The following is a 24,905-nucleotide window of genomic DNA, read 5'->3' as shown; positions in this document are numbered from 1 at the left end:
AGAGCACAGAACATGGCAGGCGTTGGCCGCCGTGGGATGGTGGAGCAGGTGAGCGGGGACACCAGACCAAGGCGGGGTGCTGGTTGCTGTCATTGGGGCAAGCCTCTGGTGGTTATTGAAAATTCTTTGCTTCTAGGCACCATGGTCCCGCCCAGTGCTCTCACCTGCTGCCGGCGACGGCCCTGCTTGCACCCACTGCTGGTGCTGGCCCCAATCGCTCTGCGCAGTCAGTGGGTGCAAGCGGGGCCAGCGCCGTCAGCGCATGGGAGCGGTGACAGCGGGAGCAGGGTTGCTGGCAGACGGGACCAGGGGCCGTGGTGGGAGGGGCCAGGTGGGGGCGTGGAGGATGGGCCGAGAACGCCCCTGTGCCCACCACAGCCTCTTGGCCCACAGTTCCTTTCAAGGTGCATGAATTCATGCACTGGGCCCCTAGTATATGAAATATTTGAAGAAATACATATAGAATAAAAATTAGTAATGCAAAACAAAGTATCAAAGTGATCCAAGTAGAACTTTCAGAAATGAAAAAATGTTGAAATAAAAAACTCAAGGGGGTCAGTGGGAGGAGAAAGGGGCATATGTAATACTTTCAACAATAAAGAATTATTTAAATAAAGAAAACTCAATATATGTGGAGTAGACACATTAAACATGGCAGAAGACAGAATTGTGAACTGGAGTATATGAATGAAGAAGTTACACAGTGTGCAGCCTTGAGAGATGGGACGTGGAAAATGAGAATAATAATGTGTGGTAAATGTGTAGTTGGACTCCCAGAATGGAAGCACACTGTGTCCCAAGCAGTATCCTATACTAATAAAAGAGAAAAATGGTAATTGGCGTACAACCGATACCTTTTTCATTGGCTAATCAGCGAGATATGCAAATTAACTGTCAGCCAAGATGGCGGCTGGCAGCCAGGCAGCTGAGAATAGGAGGCTTGGTTGCCCCAGCGATGGAGAAAGTCAAGGATCCCCGCAACTGCGGGGCTCTGAGCTCCTGAAGCAACAACTCCAAAAGATACAATGTTTCAGTTATAGAAGCTCAAAGATGGCGGTTAATTTGCATACTCAGGCTCCAAGCAGAGCGAAGCCAAACAGCCCTGAAGCAGCAGGGCAGAGAGGCCTCAGGGCCTGGGATCAGCAGAGTCGAGAGGCCTCCCGGCCCCGGCGATCAGCGGAGCCGAGAGGCCTCCCGGCCCCGGCGATCAGCGGAGCCGAGAGGCCTCCCGGCCCCGGCGATCAGCGGAGCCGAGAGGCCTCCCGGCCCCGGCGATCAGCGGAGCCGAGAGGCCTCCCGGCCCCGGCGATCAGCGGAGCCGAGAGGCCTCCCGGCCCCGGCGATCAGCGGAGCCGAGAGGCCTCCCGGCCCCGGCGATCAGCGGAGCCGAGAGGCCTCCCGGCCCCGGCGATCAGCGGATCCGAGAGGCCTCCCGGCCCAGGTGATCAGCGGATCCGAGAGGCCTCCCGGCCCCGGTGATCAGCGGAGCCGAGAGGCCTCCCGGCCCCGGTGATCAGCGGAGCCGAGAGGCCTCCCGGCCCCGGTGATCAGCGGAGCCGAGAGGCCTCCCGGCCCCGGTGATCAGCGGATCCGAGAGGCCTCCCGGCCCCGGTGATCAGCGGATCCGAGAGGCCTCCCGGCCCCGGTGATCAGCGGAGTCGGAGGCCCCGCGATCATCGGAGTCGAGAGGCCTCCCAGCCCCAGTGATCAGCGGAGCCGAGAGGCCTCCCAGCCCCGGCGATCAGCGGAGTCCAGAGGCCTCCCGGCCCGGTGATCAGCCGAGAGGCCTCCCGTCCCGCTCCCGGCCCCGTGATCAGCGGAGCAGAGAGGCCTCCGGGCCAGGGATCAGGGGAGCCGAGAGGTGTCCTGGCCCTGGGATCAGCGGAGCAGCGAGGCTTCCCAGCACCGGGATCAGTGTGACAGGGTGCGGAGCCCCAACCCTCTGATCGGCCCTGCTCTGTGCATGACAGGAGTGGCGCTGCAACCTCCCTATGGACCCTGCCTTGAGTGTGACGGGGTGGTGCCCCAACCCCCCAATCGGCCCTACCCTGAGCATGACTGAGGGTGGCATCGCAACCTTTCAATCCGCCCTGCTCTGTGCATGACAGGAGGCGGGGCCCCAACTCCCCAATGGGCCCTGCTCTGAGCCCGACCAGGAGTTACACCTAGGATTAGGCCTGCCCTCTGCCACCGGGAGCAGGCCTAAACCAGCAGGTCCTTATCTCCTGATGGGTCCCAGACTGTGAGAGGGCACAGGCCAGGCTGAGGGACCTCCTCTCCCAACCCCGAGTGCACAAATTTTTGTGCACCGGGCCTCTAGTAAATAAATAAAGAAACATACACCCACGCATTGGAATCGTATAGCATGAAAGACAAAAGGATCTTCAGCTCGCAGTCAGTAGCTTACAATTATTCAGTTGACAACACATGTCTCATGAGTATGAGTAGCAGCCATTGAAAGTGGAATAATCCTTCAAAGGGATGCGAGAACATAAGTTTCAGTATAGAGAATTGTATATCAGGTATATTTTGCAAGAAAAACATTAGTGTCTTATGTTGTTTATTAATGTTAGGCTATGGTATTTGGACTGCCTCTGTCCTTCCAGCCCTACCCTATGGAAAGCATCAAAATGGTTGGACTTCAGCAGACTGTGCAGTCACTGTGGAGAACAGGATGGAGTTTCCTCAAACGACTAAAAATGGAACTCCCATTTGACCCAGAAATCCACTTCTAGGAATATATCCCAAGAAGCCAGAAACACCATTCAGAAAGGATATATGCACCCCTATGTTCATAGCAGCACAATTTACAATAGCTAAGATTTGGAAACAGCCCAAGTGCCATCAGCAGATGAGTGGATTAGGAAACTGTGGTACATCTACACAATGGAATACTACGATGCTGTAAAAGAGAAGGAACTCTTACCATTCGCAGCAGCATGGATGGACCTGGAGAGCATTATGCTAAGTGAAATAAGCCAGTCGGAGAAAGATAAATAACACATGATCTCACTTACTTGTGGAATATAATGAACAACATAAACTGATGAACAAAAATAGATCCAGAGACAAGCATCGAACAGGCCATCAAACCTCAGAGGGAAGCAGGGGAGGATGGGATGGGGGATAAGAGATCAACCAAAGGACTTGTATGCATGCTTATAAACATAACCAGTGACCCAGACGGGGGTGAGGGCATGTGCTGGGGGGTGGGAGAGGTCATTGGGGGGAAAAGGAGACATATGTAATACTTTAAACAATAAAGAGTTTAAATTTTAAAAAATGTTGGACTACAAAGAAAAAGAAATAAAAGAACTGACAATATAGTAAGGAAGTTCTAGACCAAAATATAACTAAAAACAAGAACCCAGAAAGGTAATTTAAGCACAATGGGATGGAATCTGCCTTTGCCCTGAGGGCATTTGATGATCTGGACAAAGTGGGGCTTTGACTTTAGTGGCCTTGTAGGGTATGAACAGTAGTTAAGATCTCAGTCCTCTCAAAGGGAAAGCTTAGAGGAAACCATCCCTGTACTAAATGGGGCGTGGAAGGCTGTATCTATATCCTCCGAGTTAGGGTGAAGTATAGACATGCCTGCCCCACTCCATCCCTGCTCCCACCTGGTTATTTTTTTACTAAGTGTGGCAGGAAAAAGGTGGGAGAAGGGGAACATCTTGTGGTTCTGGGTTAGCCTTTGTGAGGCTCCTAGCCCAGGTTTACACTGCCTGGTAGCAGTTCAGGGTAATCAAGCATGAATTTAGTGTGTTTTCTGGTTTGGTCATGCCTTCAGGTATCCTCTCTGGAGGAAGTTACTGTCATCCTAAGATGCAAAAAATAATCCTTACAGATATTTTATAAGGGTACTAGGGGCCCGGTGCACGAAATTCGTGCACTGGGTGTGTGTGTGTGTGGGGGGGGGAGTGTCCCTCAGCCCAGCCTGCCCCCTCTCACATACTGGGAGCCCTCAGGCGTTGACCCCCATCACCCTCCGATCGCCTGATCGGCCCCTTGCCCAGGCCTGACGCCTCCGCCAGAGGTGTCAGGCTTGGACAGGGGACCCCCATCTCCCCCTGATCACTGGCTCTGGCCCCCGTCCAGGCCTGAGGCCTCTGGCCCAGGAATCATGCCTGGGCAGGGGACCCCCATCTCCCTCTGATCGCTTGCTCCACCCCCCGCCCAAGCCTGACGCCTCTGACCCAGGCTTCAGGCCTGGGCAAGGGGACCATCATATCCCCCCAATCCCCGGCTCCGCCCCCCACCCAGGCCTGATGCCTTGGCCAGAGGAGTTGACCCTCATCACCCTCCGATCACCAATCACCGGATCGGCCCCTTGACCAGGCCTGAGGCCTCTGGCAGAGGTGTCAGGCCTGGGCAGGGGACCCCCAGCTCCCCGTGGTTGCAGGCTCCGCCCCTGCCCAGGCCTAACGCCTCTGGCCTAGGCGTCCGGCCCGGGCAGCGGGGACCAGCAGCTGCAGCGGCCCTGCGATCATGGGCTCCGCTTTAGGCCCAGGCAAGGGACCCCTAGCTCCCGGGACTGCCAGCTTCGACCGTGCCCAGCTCCCATCGCTGGCTCCACCCCTACTTCCTGCTATCACTGGCCAGGGCGGAAAAGGCGCCTGATTCTCCGATCATGGCTGGGGGGCAGGGCAAAGGCGGCCCCGGGGCCGCCTTTGCCCTGGCCCCCAGCTCTTAGCTCCCCCCTGGGTTTCCAATCACTGTCGGTGGCAGGGGGCTTCTTCCTGCTTTCCCTTTCGCCTCCCTGCATTGTGCCTACATATGCAAATTAACCGCCAATCATAGTTGGCAGTTAATTTGCATATAGCCCTGATTAGCCAATGAAAAGGGTATCGTAGTACACCAATTACCATTTTTCTCTTTTATTAGATAGGATTTATTAGATAGGATTGTTAGTACACACACAAAACTGACCAAGCATCCTATCTAATAAAAGAGAAAAATGGTAATTGGCGTACGAGCTACCCTTTTCATTGGCTAATCAGGGCTATATGCAAATTAACTGCCAACTATGATTGGCAGTTAACTGCCAACAAGATGGCGGCTAATTTGCATATGTAGGCACAATGCGGGGAGGCGAAAGGGAAAGCAGGAAGAAGCCCCCTGCCAGTGACAGTGATCGGAAACCCAGGGGGGAGCTAAGAGCTGGGGGCCAGGGCAAAGGCGGCCCTGGGGCCGCCTTTGCCCTGCCCCCCAGCCATGATCGGAGAATCAGGTGCCTTTTCCGCCCTGGCCAGTGATAGCAGGAAGTAGGGGTGGAGCCAGCGATGGGAGCTGGGCATAGTCGAAGCTGGCAGTCCCAGGAGCTAGGGGTCCCTTGCCTGGGCCTAAAGCAAAGCCCACGATCGTGGGGCCACTGCAGCTGCGGGTCCCCGCTGCCCGGGCTGGACGCCTAGGCCAGAGGCGTCCAGCCTGGGCAAGGGGCCGATCCTGCGATTGGAGGGTGATGGGGGTCAACACCTGAGGGCTCCCAGTATGTGAGAGGGGGCAGGCTGGGCTGAGGGACACCCCCCCCACACACACACACCCAGTGCACGAATTTCGTGCACCGGGCCCCTAGTATCTATATAAAAAAAGCCTAAGCGACCCTTCAACTAGTAGCTATGATGTGCACTGACCACCAGGGGGCAGATGCTCAATGCACAGACAGGAAACATGGAACAGACTGATGAATCTCAGAGAGAAGAGGGGAGGAGGGAGGACAGGAAGAGATTAACCAAAGATCTTTGCATACTAGAGGCCTGGTGCACGAATTCTTGTACCGGCTGGTTTCGGCCCATCACTGCAGGCCAGGCTGAGGGACCCCTCTGGTGCACGAATTCATGCACTGGGCGTCTAATAAGGAAATAAGGCACCATGAGTGAAAAACAATGGAGACAGAGCCTTCAATTCTTCAGATTTTGAAATTATCAGGAACAGACTATAAACAAGCATGCTTTTTATTCTTGAGGACATAAATTATTGCCATAGCCGGTTTGGCTCAGTGGATAGAGCGTCAGCCTGTGGACTGAAGGGTCCTGGGTTCGATTGTGGTCAAGGGCATATGCCCAGGTTGTGGACTCAGTCCCCAGCAGGGGGTGTGCAGGAGGCAGTTGATTAATGATTCTCGCTCATCATTGTTTCTGTCTCTCTCTCCCTCCCTCTCCAGTCCTGTCTGAAATCAATAAAAATATATTTAAAGAAAGAAAGAAAGAAAATATCTTTGGGAACTATAAAAGGTGATCTACAACATTTGAAAAAGAACCAAATAGATGTCTAGAAATAAAAAATACAATACTGGGTGGGGCAAAAGTAGGTTTACAATTGTATGTGAAACAGTTTTATTCTTGTGTTGTTGTTATTTTTTTATTAACCTGTTTCAAACTTTATTCCCAAGAATCTTCAGCTTAATTAGCTGCAAAGAATGATTTATGTATAAGCAAAAACTGAAAAGAGCTGCAATGTCCAGGAGCATTGGGCTAAAAAATATCAGAGATCAAGATTTTATCAGATCCATAAACAAAATTTGAAAAAGCAGTCGTAATATAAAATAGCAGCTCCCAGAAACTTCTTCAAGCTTATCTTCTTCAGAAGTTGACTCAGTTCAGTTTGCTTCATTCTTGGAAGCCTCATCACAATCCTCCACGAGATCTGGAACTTCGTCATCATCGTCCTCTCCAGTAGCAAGTGGCGCTTTTCCATCCACCGCTTGTTTGGGCAGAGCTTCAGCCAGTCTCCTTCACCGGCAGACTGTCCGCCCGAGCTGGTTGAAGGTGCTGGGAGCATTTCTGTCAGCTGCTTTGTCTCAGCACAGCCTGTCGTGGTGAAAGTGTTGGCTGCCAGCGATGCCTGAACTTTAGGGTTGTTAAAGTGGATCACTGTTACTTGGTTTGTAAACATATTTACCTCTTCAATACCAGAGATATTGTTCACCCCTAACTTCTTTAAGGAGAACTGAAGTTTTTAATCATCTGCTGTAGCTGTTCTGTGAACCCCCCCTTCTTTCTACGAGTGTGTTTTCTGTTCCTTTCCCACCAAAGCGCACTTGTGCCTGCAGTTTGGTGAGTTTCTCTTGGTTCATGATAGTTTCTTTCATCTTGTTGGAGAGGAAACAGGGCCGCGCGAGGGATTAAGGCTGACGCTCAGGGGGTCTAGGGCAGACCCCTGAGAATAAGCGTACACATGCAGGGACACAAGATGGCAGCTCTTACTTATTATTATTATTTTAATCCTCATCCGAGGATATTTTTCCCATTGATTTTTAGAGAGAGTGGAAGGGAAGAGGGAGATACAGAGTGAAACACCGATATGAGAGAGACACATCGATTGGTTGTCTCCCGCATGCCCCTGGCCAGTGCTGGGAGCATGCAACCGAGATACGTGCCCCTGACCGGAATCGAACCCAGGACCCGTCAGTCCGAGGGCTGATGCTCTATCCTATGAGCCAAACCGGTCAGGACTTCTTGTGTTATTATTAAAAATTATTGTATTTTCCACATAAACATCTATAAACCTACTCTCCCCCACCCTGTATGTGGGTTTAATATCAAATCATTTACAGTAAAGAGGAAGTCATTGAGCCAGAAAACAGGAAATCCCCCAGGAGGAAGCCTGGAGAAGATGATGGGAACACAGAGATGTAGGCAGCATGGAGGGGAGAGGGAGTTAGAAGCATGCTTGTTTATAGTCTGTTTATGATCATTTGAGGCTCACGATGGAGGTTTTAGCCAAACCAATAAATCAGAAAAATGGGAAAAAAGATAAAAGAATTTGAATGAAAGAAACAAAACTGTTGTCATTCACTGATGATGTGATTGTATATGTAGAAAGCCCGAAACCATCTACAGATAACTTTACTCAGTAATCATGTAGGAAGTTGCTGGATATAAAATCAGCTTATAAAAATATTATCACATACCACCAATAAACACATTGCAGTGAAAAAGTCATGCATATAGTAGCATTATAAACAAAAGTACCTAGGAATAAATCTAATGAAAAATGTGAAACCTCTGTGGAAAACATGGTAAGTTTTTAGAGAAATTAAAGAAGACTTGAGTAAACGGACAGATACACCACGGTTTTGGATTGGAAAACTCATTGTTGTAAATGTGCCAGTTCTCCCAAAACCGATCTAGAAATACATCATTAATTTCAATTACAAACCCCAGGGTGTGTGTGTGGAGACAGGGTCGGAGGTTGGAATTGACAAGCTGACTTTAAAATATGTGAAATGAAGGGGTCCATAAAACGCAAGACATTTTTGAAGAATTCCAATTCATTCTATGGGCAAAAGATCTGGTTGAGACCTGGTTTTGAAAGGCTGGAGTGCTGGTGTTCTGGTTTTGGTGGGATGCCCAGCAGTCCTGGTTTGCCCAGGCCAGTCCTAGGTTTTGCCTGTGGCCCTGGTCTCATTAGCAGCACGTCCTTTTGTCATGAGTGCCTTGGGAAGTCTCCTGCTGTTTCTGGGAAGGATGGACCACTTTAGTTTTTGTGTTTCGTTGTTTGAGTTGCACACGTTTTTTCAAATATCCAGCTCCACACCAAGGAATAGCATCTGCTGGCGGCAAGTAAATGGTGGTCAGGATGGAGCACCAGGCAGCACCAAGCCCACACCTGCCTGCGTGGGGCGGGGGGTGGGGGGGGTGGGCTCTTCAAGCAGGGGAGTCACAGCACGTAGCCGTCTTAGCCTCCTCCCCTCTTGCTGTGTTTAACATGAGCAGCACATGGGTGGCTGTTGTACTCCGCCTGTTAAAACTGATGTTAAAAGGGGAGGGAATGGGCCCTGGTTGGTGTGGCTCAGTCTCACCCTGTGCACTGCGCACCCAAAGGTTGCTGCTGCTTCGATTCCCGGTCCGGACACATACCTAGGTTGTGGGTTCAGGGAGTATACAGGAGGCAGCCTATCCATGTTCTTCTCAGACATCAATGTTTCTCTCAGCCCCCCAGCCCCCTCCCCTCTCTCTAAAATCAGTACAAAAAAAAAAATCCTCAGGTGAGGATTGAAACTAAAAGCAAAAAGGGGGGGGGGAGTGAACACTAGTTGAGCTTATAATACGTGTCAGTGATATTACATCTCTTTTCCCAATTCAGTAAATTCAGGTATTGGTTGAGCACTTACTATATGCCCGGTGTATTGCTTAACTCTGTAACCTTTTGGAGAAAATGTGATCATTTTATAGGTGAAAACGCTAAAGCTCAGGGAGGTTAAGAAACTTGCTCAGATTGTATTAAGGTACAGACTGAGCTGCAACAAAAAGGTCCCAAGAAGCAGTGGCTTAAACGAGGGGGGACTGCACTTCTCTCTCACGTAGTTTGGTCTGGCAGCTCCTGCCTCAGCCTCGGGCTTTCACTCGTGGAGTCAGAGGGTGCTCTGCTTCTTGCAACCCCCCGGAGGCAGGCGGGCCAGCAGGACCCAGGAGCTCACACCAGGAAGGCTTGTGGCTCCAAGGTCACTTCTACACCCAGCCCTCTGCCCAGAGCTTCATCACCTGACTGTAGCTGGCTGCAAGGGGAGGCTGGGAAAATCAGGCTTAAGGAGGTGGCCAAGTGCCCACCTAAACCCCTGTCACTACTGAAGAAAGGGGCAACAAAAGCTGGGCACAACTAGAGTCTTCCATACCTGCTGAGTCACGCAGGTGGGAGCTGTGGGGGCCCTGTCCCTTTGCTCCCACCTGCTCGGCTCCTTGCCCTGCTTGCCCACTGGACCCCCCTCCCGTCTCAGCCTTTAAGAACTTGTATCAAGTTTGTTTACTGGTTGATGTGGTGAACCCACAGAGCATGTCAGCTGCATGTCCAACCTGAAGCTGTGACCCAGGGTTATAGGGCTGAGAGAAGACAGCCAGTCCTAAAGCAGCGCTCAGCCTGTGGGGGAGACATCCAGGTGGAGCCCAGGCCTGGTCCAGAGGCTGATTCTGCCTTTGCACTGGGCTTGGATGGTGTGTTTCCAGGAGGCTGGATCAGCGGTCACCAGCCGGTGGTCCGCAAGGTCCAAAAGGTTGGCAACCGCTGGGCTAGATGGTTCAGGCTTGCTTCGAATGCATGAGCATAGATAGTATAAATTATTGTTTTATAATCATTTTAATTTACCTCTGTGTTAGTGGCTATTTCTTCTTCTATTTTTTAAAATATATTTTTATTGATATCAGAGAAGAAGGGAGAGGGAGAGAGAGAGAGAAACTTCAATGATGAGAGAGAATCATTGATTGGTTGTCTCCTGCACACCCCCTACTGGGGATCAAGCCCGCAACCCGGGCATGTGCCCTTGACCAGAATCGAACCTGGGACCCTTGAGTCCACAGGCAACGCTCTATCCACTGAGCCAAACCTGCTAGGGCTATTTCTTCTTTTCACTTCTTTTAATTTTTTTGTGTTGTGTATGTTTTGTTAATCCTCACTTGAGGATATATTTTTTCATTTATTTTTTCAGAGTGGGAGGGAGGGGGAGAGACAGAGAGCGAAGTCGATGGGAGAGAGGCACATTGATTGGTTGCCTCCTGCATGTGTCCCGCCTGGGGCCAGGGGTCGAGCTTGCAACTGAGGTACATATCCTTGACCAGAATCGAACCTGGGACCCTTCAGTCCATGGGCTGACGCCCCAACTGCTGAGTCAAACCAGCTAGGGCTTCACTTCCGATTTTGGATTGTTATTCATCTCTTTCAATTAGGCCATTTTGGGGGTCTCCCCCCCCCGTTTAGACCTGGTCTCATTTGTTAATCAGTCGATTGTACAAATATTCACTGCTCTCCAGGGACTTTTGTCACCATTTTTTCCAAGCCACGTAGAGTCCCAGTCTGTGCTGGTAAAGGGTGACCATTGCTCTCTGGGAGAGTAGGGTTTGTCCATCCAGGGCAAACACTTCCTTCATGTTGGATGCAAGCTCCCGTGTGATGCCGCTGAAGGTGGGCTCTGGGGAGGCACACACTCAGCTCTGCGAGCCGTGCCCGCCGCCCAGCACCACTGAGCCTGTTCTCTGCAGCAGGTGACCTGTCCCTTTCCTCCTTTCCTTGGCAGTCAGGATCTGTGAGGGCACCAGGTGCGGCCACTCTTCCAGACTCTTTAGGGGGGCAACTCAGTCCTCACAGCAGTTCCAAGAGTCAGGGATGCTCACTGTTCCCAGTACAAGGGGTCACATAACTGGCTTCAGGTCACACAGCCGGTCCAGGACTTTGATTGTCAATCTTTTAGATTCTAATTTCTCTTAGCAACAGTCTGTACCTCCGTGTTCTTTTGTGAAGGGCTTGTTTGGAACTATATGATCATATGACAGCATTTCTCTTTGGGACCTACCTTCAGTCTGAAGATCATGCTGACCAGAAAGAGTAAATAGAGATGTGGAGCTTCAAGTTCCTTTCGGTGGCGGTTGAATAAGCGTCTGGAAGATGTTGGTGATACTTCGCTAGGCGCTCCAGAGAGCCTGGCGCGCGGAGGCGTTGTCAGGGCGTGGCAGGAGTCTGACGTCTCACGTGTTGGTGCGGGGCCTGCAGTCTCATGACAACCTGAGGGGTGGGGATGCCTTGGATATGTCACCTGGGAAGGAGAGCGAGAGCTCCCTGCGGGTGGGGCAGTGTGCGGTGCTGGGAGGGTGCTGGGACGTGAGGAGCGTTTGGAGGAGTGCAGTATTTTCTGGGAGCATTCCTTTGACATTGAAATTAGCTGCAGTGCCATTGGGATAAACTTTTAAAGGAAGCCACAGATGCGATCAGTATTTCTTAAAATGCATAGATAACGATGGAAACGGAAATATCCTTATACAGGGATTTTTGACTTGATGGCATAGCAGAATGTGCTGATGTGAGCTCATGAGCTATGGTTTAAGTTAATGGTTGTAAGAGTAACCTACTTTTATTTCATGTGTCATGTGGTGGTGGTAAAATAATAGAGATCCTCAAATGCTGGTCTGTAATATGGGTGAAATGAACAAAATAAATGTAATGAGGTGAGTTGTCCTTAAAACTATATTTTATCAAAGTGAGACATTATCCTTAATTCTGAAATGATGGCTTTCCTTTTTTGGTATTTAAAAGTCATTATTTTCTGAAATGAAGGTAATTGTAGAGGATAGTTTATTTTTCCCCTTTCTTTTCCTTTTCTCTTTTGTGTCTCTTTTTTTCTCTCTCTCTTTCTCTGCAGCCAGTCCTCAAACCCGGCACTGCTATGTCAGCCACACTCACGTGACACTCTAAATCAGCGGTTCTCAACCTGTGGTTCGAGACCCCTTTGGCGGTCGAACGGCCCTTTCACAAGGGTCGCCTAAGACCATCCTGCATATCAGATATTTACATTACGATTCATAACAGTAGCAACATTACAGTTATGAAGTAGCAACGAAAATAATTTTATGGTTGGGTCACAACATGAAGAACTGTATTTAAAGGGCCAGAAGGTTGAGAACCACTGCTCTAAATCCTCTGTCGCCATCTCACCGTCCTCACAGCCTCGTCACAGGGTGGGCTCCGTCTCCCGAAACCCCTCTCTCTGCTCCTCTGCCAGCTCCTCCTCATCACTCAAGCTCTGTCCTGAGTTTGCAGCGATTCAGCGCGTCCTCAGCTCCACGTCATGCTCCTTCTGCTGCTCCCACCACACGTGCAGGCACTTCCTCTTGGAGGTCTGGAGCCCTCAGATCGGCCACGAGGGTGGATCAGCTTCTCCCAGACGCCTGTGACCGCCTCCCAGGAGGCAGCTGGGACGGGGAGACCTTTTCCTTTATTCTCCCCGATCCATCAGAGGAACCACGACGGCAGCGATCGCTTACAAATGTGGCTTTTCTTCCCAGTGAGGCTTGGGAGTCAAAGTTAGTCCTTGGCCCAAGAGCTGCAGAAAGGCATGAAAACAACATTCATCTGGCCCGTCTCCCCCCGCGCTCCTAGTGACCAGGCGCCTTGTCGCGAGCAGTAAGATCCTTTTTTCTGAGCAGCAGGTCTCCACAGGGGCTCACGCGATGCCGGAAGCCGTGCGGCACATTCAGACACAGGTAGAGCAGACGGAGCATCACTCTTACCGGCCTAGGATTTTCTAAATGGAAGTGAGCGCTGGCCCCAGCTTAAAGTCACAGCCGCATGAGCTCCTAGCAGGAGCCGCCTGTCCTGTGAGGCCAGGCGCTGACCTCCCCTCACTGCGAACGTCCCAGGCGGCGTCTCCTTCCCGTAGGAGGCCGTGTCCTCCACACTCCGAGGCCGTGGAGGAACCTGCTGAGTCCCCCTCCACGGTCATCCGAGCGGCCCTTCTGCACAACTCGCTGCAGCTCGGCACCTGCTGCTGCTTCCCCTGGCACCTCCTTCAGCTCACGACCAGCCTCCCATCTCTACACGTTCCTCCCGCCGCCTCCTCACCTCTCAGCCTTCACGGAATGGAAGAGCAGGGCCTGGCCCTGGATTAGGCTTTGGCTGCAGGGAGCTGTGGCTGTGTGGCCTGGACCCAGAGCACGGACCCGTCTCCTCACCAGCAATAGGCTGTTCCCCCTCATCACGCGTGTTGGCTGGAGCAGCGCTTGAATTTCCTTCCAGAACCTCTTGGCCTTGACAGCAGGCTCACTGTCGGGCGCGAGAGGCCTCGCTTTCAGCTTCTCTTGGCGTTGGACAAGCCTCGCCAAGCTGGTCGTTTCTGCTTTTGATTTGAAGTGAGAGGTGCAGCTCTTCCTTCACTGGGCCTCCTGGAGGCCACTGTGGGCTTTGAACGGGCCTGACTTCCGTCTTGTTGTGTCTCAGGAAATAGGGGGCCCGGGAGGGGGAGCGAGATGGGCGGCCGGTCGGTGGAGCAGTGAGAGCACAGCATTTATCAGTTAGGTTCTTGGTCTCATATGGGGCAGTTTGTGGCCCCAAACAATGACAGGAGTAAGGTTAAGGGTCACTGATCACAGAGCACCATGACCAGGTTTTGACGATGACAAGGATTGTAATATTTCAGCAGCACTGAGCACAGGCTGTTGGGGAAGTGGTGCCCGTGGGCTGGCGAGGTGCAGGGCTGCACAAGCCTTCAGTTGGTGGAATCGCCGTCTCTGCGAAGCGCAGTGAAGTGAGGTTGCCTATATTGCCAGAGATAATAAGGGGCATTTCAAAATGAGCAAAGAGGCAGTTCATCAAGACATAAAATCCTAAATATGTATCCACATAATAAAATAAACTCTAAATACATGAAGGAAAAACTTACAAATCAAAAGGAGACATGAATACATCCACAGTTATAGTTGAAGACTGCAATCCTCTCTCATTATTTGATGAAAGCAGTCACAAAAGCAGTTGTCAGCTGATTTTATCAGTCACCATTATATTATTGCTGTCAACCAACTTGACTGACTCCCCCGGCAGCAGAGTGAACCGGGTTTTCCAGGGCACACCCACACTCACTAGGATGGACCGTGGACTGTGTCATAGGCAAGGCACTGGGGAGGACACTGCGCCTGCCTGCAAGTCCAGCCCCCTGCTTGCTCTCTGCCGCTTGCAGACTGAGAGTAGTTTGTTTTTAAGATTACTAACTGATTTTCAGAGAGAGAGGAAGGGAGAGGAAGAGAAAGAGAGAAACAGTGTTCGAGTGCAGCCTCTTGCACGTCCCCTGCCGGGGATCAAGCCTGCAACCAAGGCATGTGCCCTGACTGGGAATGGAACCAGCAACTTTTCAGTGCCTGGGACCACGCTCAACCAGCTGAGCCACGCTAGCCAGGGATGAGAGTGGTTTTTGTGTTTTTTTGTTTGTTTTTTTAAAAATATATCTTTATTGATTTCAGAGAGGAAGGGAGAGGGAGAGAGAGAGAGAAACATCAATGATGAGAGAGAATCATTGATTGGCTGCCCCCTGCACGCCCCACACTGGGTGGGGATCAAGCCCGCAACCCAGGCATGTGCTCTTGGCCAGAACCGAACCTGGGACCCTTCAGTCCGCAGGCCGACGCTCTACTCACTGAGCCAAACCGGCTAGAGCAGTAGTTTTTGTCTTTTTAAAGAATTGTTAGGAAGAAGGAAAAGAGCATGCAACAGAGATCCTATGGCACCTACAAAGCTGAAAGTAACTCTTGCTGAGCTCTTTCCGAAGTTTGTTGACCTCCATGCAAGGCCATAAATCAAATACCAATACAGTTAAAGGAATGAAGTCACATAAGTCTGCTCTCTGAGTACAACAGAAATGAGATATCAGTAACTAAGAGCTATTTAGGAAGTCCCAAAATAATTTGAAAATTAAGCATTATATTTTAAAGCGGGGGTCCTCAAACTTTTTAAACGGGGCCAGTTCACTGTCCCTCAGACGGTTTGCGGTCCGGATTATAGTTTAAAAAAAAACTATGAACAAATTCCTATGCACACTGCACATATCTTATTTTGAAGTAAAAAAACAAAACGGGAACAAATACAATATTTGTATTTGCATGTGGCCCGCGGGCCGTCGTTTGAGGACCCCTGTTTTAAAGTGTAAGTCAAAGAAAAAAATCACAAGGAACATTATAAATATAAAAATCTGTGGGATGCAGCTAAAGTAGTGCTTGAAAGAAACTTTGTAGCTTTAAATGCTTATAATAGAAAAAAGGTCTAAAAAATCAATGATATGACCAGGCCAGTGTGGCTCAGTGGTTGAGTGTCAACCCATGAACCAAGAGGTCCCTGGTTCAATTCCTGGTCAGGGCACATGCCCAGGTTGTGGACTTGATCCCCAGTAGGGGGAGCGCAGGAGGCAGCTGATCATGATTTTCTCTCATCATTGATTTCTCTCTCTCTCTCTCTCCCTTCCTCTCTGAAATCAATAACAAATATATATTTAAGAAATAAAAAAAATTAAAAAAAATAAATCTGAGCTTCTATCTTAAGAAGCTAGAAAAAGATGCCCTGGCTGGGTGGCTCAGTTCGTTGGAGCATCATCCCATGCACCAAAACGTTGTGGGTTCGATTCCTGGTCAGGGCACATACCTAGGTTGCGGGTTTGATCCCTAATTGGGGTACATATGAGAGGCAACATATCAATGTTTCTCTCTCCCCCCTCTCCCTTCCTCTCAGGGCCCAGCGGAGTGTGAGGGACGTGTGGCAGGGGAGGGCTGGGCATAGTGGAGGAGCCCTCTGGATGGGAGTGTGCAGAGGGCACAAGCCTGCCCCTGCTGGGCCTAAGATTGACCAGCCAGGGAGGGGCCGTCTCTCTCCAGCCAGAAAGGTGTTCTCAGATGTCAGTGTGTCATCTACAGAAAACTCAGAGTACATACGATCCAGGGACATTCGGGGAGAGGTGTCCAGTGTTCACTCTGAGGAGCTGGATGCCTGGGTGGACTTGTGAATCATTAACTTTCTTGGGGTGCAGAGGCACGGAGACACCTCTCCTAGGGGGGCAGGGAGTGAAAGAGAGCACCCAGGGTGGGAAAGGAGCAGGAGGGAGGTGGGTCAGCCAGCAGGGAGCCGAGCGCTGCACGTCACGTGACGTCCCTGCTGACATGAGAGCCTGACCCGGAGGGCGTGGGCAGAGCGGGTGTTGGGAAGAGCACCCTCTCCAGCGCAGGCCTTTATGGGACGGACTCTGGGACCCTGTTGAGTTGCTGGGGGAAGTGACCCTCTGGTCTTTGCCTGCAGGTCTGTGGCCGTCACCATGTTCTGGAAGTTCGACTTGAACACCACGTCCCATGTCGACAAGCTGCTGGATAAGGAGGACGTGACGCTGCGGGAGTTAATGGACGAAGATGACATCTTGCAGGAGTGCAAGGCTCAGAACCGGAAGCTGCTGGACTTCCTGTGTCGGCCGCAGTGTATGGAGGAGCTGGTGAGCCTCATCACACAGGACCCGCCCCTGGACATGGACGAGAAGGTCCGCTTCAAGTATGTACCGGGCAGGGCCGCAGGGATGGCTTCCTGATGGACCAGTGAGGAGGCTGCTCCTGGGGGTGACTTTGCATTCTGGGCTGTGGTCAGCCCCACGGCATGCTGGAGCCTGAGGGAAAGTGTGCCGGGGGACAGGCCCCAGCAGAGCTGCAGGTGGCGGCACCGCCATAGGGGGCGGGCCCCTGACTGGTAAATGGCCGCTCGGGAGACGGTGGACTTGGCTTCACTCTGGGTCCTGGGCTCAGCGGAATATGTCATTAGTGACCATTCTCAGTTTTTCCTAAAATGCCCCATTCTACAGTTGACCAGGATGTCAGAAGGAAGGGGTGTGGTGAGGGCTTGGCATAAGGACTGAGGAGTTTGAGGACAGGGACCTTGGGTGACAGGAAGGGCAGAGTGGATGCAGCCTTTGGCTCTGAGGCTGCCCACTGGGGCCTGAGCAGCTCGTCAGGACAGATGGGCAGTTGGACAGTCAGCGTGGGAGGTCTTAGAACAGGGTCAGCAAACCATGGCCTGCAGGTCACATCCTGTTTTTGTGTGACTTGCAAGCTAAGAATGGGTTTGTATTTTTAAATGGTGGTTGCACTTGAAAATGATACCAAATTCGCATCTCATTGTTCACAAAGAAAGTCCTGTTGGAGCACAAGCACATGTAACCCGTTTGTGGTTACAAGGGCAGACCCGGTGGCTCAGCAGAGGCTGCCCAGACTGTCCCTGCCTAGACAGGACTGTGCTGGCCCAGCCGGTGGGGGGCAGGGGGTGCCTGTGCTGGGCGAGGCGGTCCTTGGTGAGGCAGAGCTGGTTCGTGGAGGAGCCGGGGCCTTGGCCCTAGGACCCTCTGAGGAACGTCAGATAGAGACCACTGTGCAGGGGATGCTCCCGCTCAGCGCGTGGGCTCAGCATCACCGTCATCACCATTCACAGCCCGTCCCTGTACCCTCTCGCTCCCAGTGGGTCCTGCTTGGTGACTGTTCTGTGTCTCCCTGTCTGGAGGGCGTTGGTGACAGGTCTGAGGGAGGAGAGCGGGGCTGGGCAGAGGGGTCCTGGAGTAGCATCCTGGGCCAGGGGAGTTTTCTAGCCCGAGTCTGGGAGAAATTAGTGACAGATAGTACAAAGCCAAGCAGACAGGGCAAGGAGGAACTGTTCGCTCTAGGGCAGTGGTTCCCAACCATTTTTTGGCCACACCCCACCTAAGCATCTCTAAAATCCTGCTGCCCCCCCCGCCCCCGCCCGCCCTGTGACATAAAATTCTTATTTTAAAAGTAAACTCCTATTCATGTGGAGGAAGCCTAAAAGCCCATTAACTTGGTTTAAACAGCTTCCAAAGAACATGGCATCCATGAAAGAGAAAAGTGAACGGAAGGACAGTTGAAGTTCTGAGGAAGAAATCACCAAGAAATTGTTAAAAAATAATATGCAATGATATGAAAAAATAGCAAATAAAGTCTCAGAACATAATAAGGAACTGAAACGCACAAGATGTCACATGTATATTTACAGACTGTATTTGGGGCCCTAGAACCGTAAGGAATGCAAAACATTCACTGTTAATAACTCAGTCTCAAATTGCCCCCCTTAAAAATTAAATTGCCCCTTGGGGACCGTGCGCCCCACATGGGGAACCTCTGCTCTAGGGGAAGGAAACAAGCAGGCAGGCACCCAGAGTGAGCAGGTGCCCAGCTGTAGACCCTACATGTTCCCGCCAAGGCAAGCCCTGGTGTGGGGCTCTCACCCATTGTGCTCAGTACCCAGGGGCCCTTGCAATCTGCAAATTCGTGGCCTTCGGCACAGGGAACTTCTTGTGTTATTTCTTTGATAACTTTCTCCCTTCCCGTTTTCCCTCTGTTCTCTCTGGGACCTCTAATTGGTGTTAGACCCCCCGAATTGATACTTCCTTCTTATTTTTTCTCTTAATGTCTTACCTTTGCCTTTGTTCTACACTTGAGAGTTTCTTCAAATTTTATCTTCCTCCCTTTTGTTGATTTTTAAGTTTTCTATCATTTTTAAAAAATATATATTTTATTGATTTTTTACAGAGAGGAAGGGAGAGAGATAGAGAGCTAGAAACATCGATGAGAGAGAAACATCGATCAGCTGCCTCCTGCACATCTCCTACTGGGGATATGCCCGCAACCCAGGTACATGCCCTTGACCGGAATCGAACCTGGGACCCTTCAGTCCACAGGCCGACGCTCTATCCACTGAGCCAAACCGGTTTCGGCATGTTTTCTATCATTTTTAATTTCTCATATTTTAAATACAAGCCTCCGGCCGTTTAAAAAAAATATTTTTATTGATTTCAGAGAGGAAGGGTAAGGGAGAGGGAGAGAGAGATAGAAACATCAATGATGAGAGAGAATCATGGATCAGCTGCCGCCTGCATGCCCCACACTGGGGATCGAGCCCGCAATCCGGACATGTGCCTGGGACCCTTCAGTCCGCAGGCCGACGCTCTAGCCACTGAGCCACACCGGGTAGGACAAGCCTCCAATTCTTTTTTTTTTTTAATATATTTTATTGATTTTTTACAGAGAGGAAGGGAGAGGGATAGAGAGTTAGAAACATCGATGAGAGAGAAACATCGATCAGCTGCCTCCTGCACATCTCCTACTGGGGATATGCCCGCAACCCAGGTACATGCTCTTGACCGGAATCGAACCTGGGACCTTTCAGTCCGCAGGCGGATGCTCTATCCACTGAGCCAAACCGGTTCTGGCAAGCTTCCAATTCTTGTTCACTGATCCTGCCTGAGTGTAGTTTTCTGGGCAGTTTCCTTCTGTTCTCCACACGCTCTCCCTGTTCTGCGTGCCCTGTTTTCTGGTGGGTGGGTGGTTGATCAGCACTGTGTTCCTTTCAAGAGGCAGTAAAGCCTGCACAGAGCATGGGGTCTGAGGAGGGCTGCTCACCATGCCTTCCTGTGGGTGGCGGGTGCCCACACCGGGGAGGACGACAGCTGGCTGGCATTTCTCTCCGTCCCATCAGTTTCTCCAGAAAAAATCCCTCCAGCTCCTACCTGTGGGTGTCAACCTGTCATGCCCTGAGTCAGGAAGAGGGGCTGGGGGACCCCAATGTTTTTTGTACCAGGCCTTGTTTGTGGATCGTGTCCCATCTCCCTCGGCTGTGCCAGGCGGCCTTGAGTCAGGAGCTGCTCTGGACCATGTTTTCCTGGGAAGAACCTCCGGGCCTGGGCGGTGGCAGCAGGGAGGGGCTGGAAGTGTCACTGCTCTGAGAGTTCCCTCCTCCCTGACCCGAGGCCTGGCTGCCACGGCTCTGTGACTAGCTGAGGCTCACATTTTATAAACTACTAATGCAGTTCTTTTCTTGAAGAATCTTATAAAATATTGATAAAGCCCAGCCGAGCGTCGATCAATGAACCAAGAGGTTACGATTCGATTCCTGGTCAGGGCACAAGCCTGGGTTGCGGGCTCGATCCCCAGTGTGGGGCTTGCAGGATGCAGCCAATCTGTGATTCTCCTTATTGATGATACTATCTCTCTCCCCCTCTCCCTTCCTCTCTGAAATCAATAAAAATACAATTAAAAATAAAAATAAAGTACTTATAAAAATCACAGTCCCTCCACCTCACCGTCCCTGAGCAGGTGAGGGTATTGTAGCTCAGCCTGCCCCACGTGTGAGTGGTGGCCTGTGTGTGCAGGGGGACTGGGGCCTTCCTGTCGGCTCCTGGAGAGCTTCCTGGAGGGAGATGTCTGCTTGCTGGGCCCAGTTCTGTCCTGCACTTGATGCATCTTCTTGTTTGGAGACGGGTGGACACCTCTCTGCCTGCATGACGTGGGGCTTTGCTGCTGACCTGGCCTCCTGCCCTGCACTCGAGCACGCCCTCTGGCCTCTGCTCCTGGCGGCCGTGCGCTCTCCACCATGCTGGTATCACAGCTCACGCCCGCAGTGCTGAGCCACCTCCTCTGATCCTGGTCACAATCCCCAAGGTGGTCGCTGGCCACCCCTCCCTAGAACCGACCACACCTCTGTCTGAGCCCCCTCTCAAGCCGGGGCCTGCTTGTTAACTGCCCACGCTGGGCTGCCTGCGGATCCGCAGGTCCCTCACGCCTGCTGCACACCCGGCACTATTTCTGGGTTGAGGAGAAGCTGTCACTGGGCCGATGAGGAACATGGCTCCACAGCCAGACTGAGGTCTTCACCAACTGTTTCCTCAAGAGCCTCAAACCCAGGACCCTCTCACGGATCCAGGGCCACCTGGGCTGGGGCCTGTGCTGGGGTCTGTGCGGGGGGTTGGGGGGGGGCTGTGCTGGGTTCTGTGCTGGGGCTGCCAGGAGCAGGGAGTCGCAGTGGCTGACTGGATGCTGCTTGGCTTTATGCACAGCCTTGTGGGGAGGTGGCCACTCACCTCGTGTGCAGATGAGGAAGCCCCGGCACAGAGGTCAGGCCATGTGTCCCACGTGGTGCCAGGTGTACGCCACCAGCCCACAGGATGCTCCCCCTGAGTCCCTGCCTCCTCTGGGCCAGGCATCGTCACCTGCGTTCCCCAGCTGAGGCACTGGGTCACAGGTTCAGTCCTGGATGTGCAGGTGTTGGGTGGGTGTGCCTGGCCCAGGGGGCGGCAGTGAGCCCAGGATCTCCCACAGGAAGGCAGGGCACTCGGTGATGTCATGGGATTACTCGGAATGAGGTGAGGATTATTTCGTATCTGGTCACTTTTATCAGATGCATAGGACATAGTTCATGTATATCGGTGATATTCCTGGTGATATTGTGCTTTGCCTCCTCATAACCAGGACATCACTGTAAAGCTTCAGTCCAGGCCAGACGGGACCGTGCTTGTGGATGCGCAGGGACAGGAAGGGAGGGGAGAGGGAGGGAGGACAGCATGTCTCCGTAGCTGTGATGGTGACAGGAGGTGAGAGAGCTGTAGGTGAGCTCGAGAGCAGAGCCTGGAGAGAGTGCAGGGCACGAGGTCCAGCAGGTGGTGGTTACAGATGTGGCCTTCCAGTAGTCCGTCAGAAGTGCTGGTCATTTGAGGCCTAGTGCATTTTTGTTCTGGTCAGAGGTTTGTCAATGTTTTCCTCTTGCCCATGGATCTGCACCCTAAGGGCAGATTATTTAAGCTGTTTCCCGAGAGTTGGAGAAGTCTAATTTCACCTCCAGTTGCTGGCGTTGTGCCCTGTAGGTATCCGAACACGGCCTGTGAGCTGCTGACGTGCGATGTGCCGCAGATCAACGACAGGCTGGGTGGGGACGAGGCTCTGCTGAACCTCCTCTACGACTTCCTGGACCACGAGCCGCCTCTCAATCCTCTGCTCGCCAGTTTTTTCAGCAAGACCATTGGCAGTCTCATCGCAAGGAAGACGGAACAGGTAAAACGCCTGCCATGCCTGTGTGGTAGGGGTGGTTGGCCTGGAGGATGCCCACACACACAGCTCGCTGCCAGCCATTGCGGCGCGACCGTGTCAGCAGCCAAGGGAACAGTGTTCCTGGCTGTGTTGTGGGACTCAGTGGTGCAGTGTGGGCGGCTGATCTGTGAGTTGGAGTTTGACTAAGAAGGTGGCTTCCCAAGAAGTATTTCTGCTGCCGGCTCTGGAATCGCAGTGCTTCCCACCACCTCTGGGAACCACACAGGACGCCGGTCACAAGTGTGAGGCTCGGGACATACCGAGTCCTGGCAGGATTGTAGCTGTCCGTCTTTTTTTTTTTTTTAATTAAATCTTTATTGTTCAGATTATTACAGTTGTTCCTCTTTTTCCCCCCCATAGTTCCCCTACACCCAGTTCCCACCCCACCTTCTGCCCTTACCCCTGCCACTGTCCTCATCCATAAGTGTATGATTTTTGTCCAGTCTCTTCCTGAACCCCCCATACCTCTTCTCTCCTGAGAATTGTCAGTCCACTCCCTTTCTATGTCCCTGATTCTATTATATTCACCAGTTTATTCTGTTCATCAAATTATTTATCTTCTTAAAGGATACCTTTCAGCATTTCATATAATACTGGTTTGGTGGTGATGAACTCCTTTAGCTTTTTCTTATCTGTGAAGCTCTTTATCTGACTTTCAATTCTGAATGATAGCTTTGCTGGATAAAGTAATCTTGGTTGTAGGTTCTTGGCATTCATCATTTTGAATATTCCTTGCCACTCCCTTCTGGCCTGCATAGTTTCTATTGAGAAATCAGCTGACAGTCATATGGGTATGCCCTTGTAGGTAACTAGATGTTTTTCTCTTGCTGCTTTTAAGATTCTCTGTCTTTTGCTCTTGGCATTTTAATTATGATGTGTCTTGGTGTGGTCCTCTTTGGATTCCTTTTGTTTGGGGTTCTCTGCGCTTCCTGGACTTGTAAGTCTATTTCTTTCACCAGGTAGGGGAAGTTTTCTGTCATTATTTCTTCAAATAGGTTTTCAATATCTTGCCCTCTCTCTTCTTCTGGCACCCCTATAATTCGGATATTGGGGCACTTGAAGTTGTCCCAGAGGCTCCTTACACTATCTTCATATTTTTGGATTCTTTTTTCTTTTTGTTTTTCCAGTTGTGCGTTTTTTGCTTCTTCATATTTCAAATCTTTGACTTGATTCTTGGGCTCCTCTAGTCTGCTGTTGGGTCTCTGTATAATATTTTTTATTTCAGTCAGTGTATGCTTAATTTCTAGTTGGTCCTTTTTCATATCCTCGAGGGTCTCACTAAATTTATCGGTGGTTTCTAGAAAATTTTTGGAAAACCTTATAACCGTGGTTTTGAACTCTATATCCAGTAGTTTGCTTTCCTCCATTTCTGTCATCTGTGACCTGTTTTTTTCCCCTCCACATTTTGGCTGCTTCCCTGTGTTAGTAGAGTGGCTTTGTGTGCTAGGTGTCCTATAGGGCCCAGTGGCTCAGCTTCCCCAGTTACCTGAGGTGGACACTCTTGGTGCACCCCTTTGTGGGCTTTGTGCACAGTCTTGTTGTAGTTAAGCTTTGATTGTTGTAGATATCACTGGGAGGAATTGACCTCCAGGCCAATTGGCTGTGAGAATCAGCCATGTCTGCAGTGGGAGAACTTCTGTGCTGGAGACATCCTTCTGGGGCAAGACTTGCTTCAGTGGGGCTTTGGTGCTCACTGAGTCTGCCCCCTGAGTGTGTCCCTTATGGATCTGGGGAGTTGTAATCTGGATGGTCCCACTCTGACCACTGGGTACAGTGGCTCTTGGATCTCTAAGGAGGTGCTAATTTAGCCTCTGCCTGAGGCTACCCAGCTATGGAGCTATGGATAGATCTGCAGATTTCTCTTCTTTGTTTGGAGTTTGGAGATGCCCAGATGAGGCCCAGCTGTGAAGCAGCGCAAGCTGCTGTGGGGCCTTGGGCCTTCTTTTTGGATGTTCTGGGTCTCTCTGACCCAGCTGCAGTTTGTTAGGTAATTTTTAGATTGCAAAGGGCCAGGGCATTCATATGCAAAAGCCTCTGGGCACAGCTTGGGTGGGGCAGGGTCTCAGGGAATCAACAGGGCAGAGCAAACAGCTATGGCTGCTCCTCAGCCCTGCCCTAAGGGGCCCTGGATCGCTGCAAGCACCTCTGAGAGAAAGCCGCCCTCGAGTTCTGACCGATGCCAGACAGTCCAGTTTCTCCCCGTATGAGTCTGGATCCCCAGAGACTCGCCCAGAACTGGCGTTCAGAGCAGTCAGGAGCTTGTGTCTCCCTCCCAATTGAAAAAGACAACTGCATCCTCAGTTGCCAGCCCTTTCCGCGTGCGCCTCCGTACCTCTGCACTTTACGTCCGCACCTCCTCTGAGTCTCGGTGTGCTTTTCTCTTTCCTTCTAGTTGTAGAATTTCCACTCGGCCAGCCTTCCTGTGGTTCTGGATGATGTCCGTTTTGTCTTTTCGTTGTATTTTTGGTTTTTTTAAAAATATATATTTTATTGATTTTTCACATAGAGGAAGGGAGAGAGATAGAAAGTTAGAAACATCGATGAGAGAGAAACATCGATCAGCTGCCTCCTGCACATCTCCCACTGGGGATGTGCCCGCAACCCAGGTACATGCCCTTGACCTGAATCGAACCTGGGACCTTTCAGTCTGCAGGCCGATGCTCTATCCACTGAGCCAAACCGGTTTTGGCTCGTTGTATTTTTGAAGTGGTTGTGTGAGGCAACAATTTCCGGTGTTTACCTATGCCGCCATCTTGG

General features: G+C 51.3%; 1 protein-coding gene and 1 pseudogene across 4 annotated transcripts in view; one reads left to right on the top strand and one right to left on the bottom strand.

Moving 5' to 3' along the window:
* Nucleotides 1–24,905, top strand: part of PPP6R2 (protein phosphatase 6 regulatory subunit 2) — a 59,169-nt gene that overhangs the window by 13,197 nt on the left and 21,067 nt on the right. For 2 of the 4 annotated variants that reach the window (XM_059681299.1, XM_059681302.1), the window contains 2 exons: nt 16,537–16,779; nt 21,926–22,112. In XM_059681299.1, the coding sequence (XP_059537282.1) occupies nt 16,553–16,779; nt 21,926–22,112 (414 nt within the window). In that variant the 5' untranslated portion in view covers nt 16,537–16,552. Of the gene's footprint in view, nt 1–12,987; nt 13,614–16,536; nt 16,780–21,903; nt 22,113–24,905 lie in introns of those variants that run through there. The other 2 variants (XM_059681300.1, XM_059681303.1) reach the window with 2 other exon arrangements.
* On the bottom strand, nt 6,334–7,351 carry LOC132226841 (transcription factor BTF3-like; annotated as a pseudogene).

This window comes from Myotis daubentonii, chromosome 2 (genome assembly GCF_963259705.1).
Source record: "Myotis daubentonii chromosome 2, mMyoDau2.1, whole genome shotgun sequence".
In the NCBI taxonomy this organism is placed as follows: domain Eukaryota; kingdom Metazoa; phylum Chordata; class Mammalia; order Chiroptera; family Vespertilionidae; genus Myotis; species Myotis daubentonii.
Note: the sequence above shows the minus strand (reverse complement) of the source record. Positions and strands in the feature narration are given on the sequence as shown.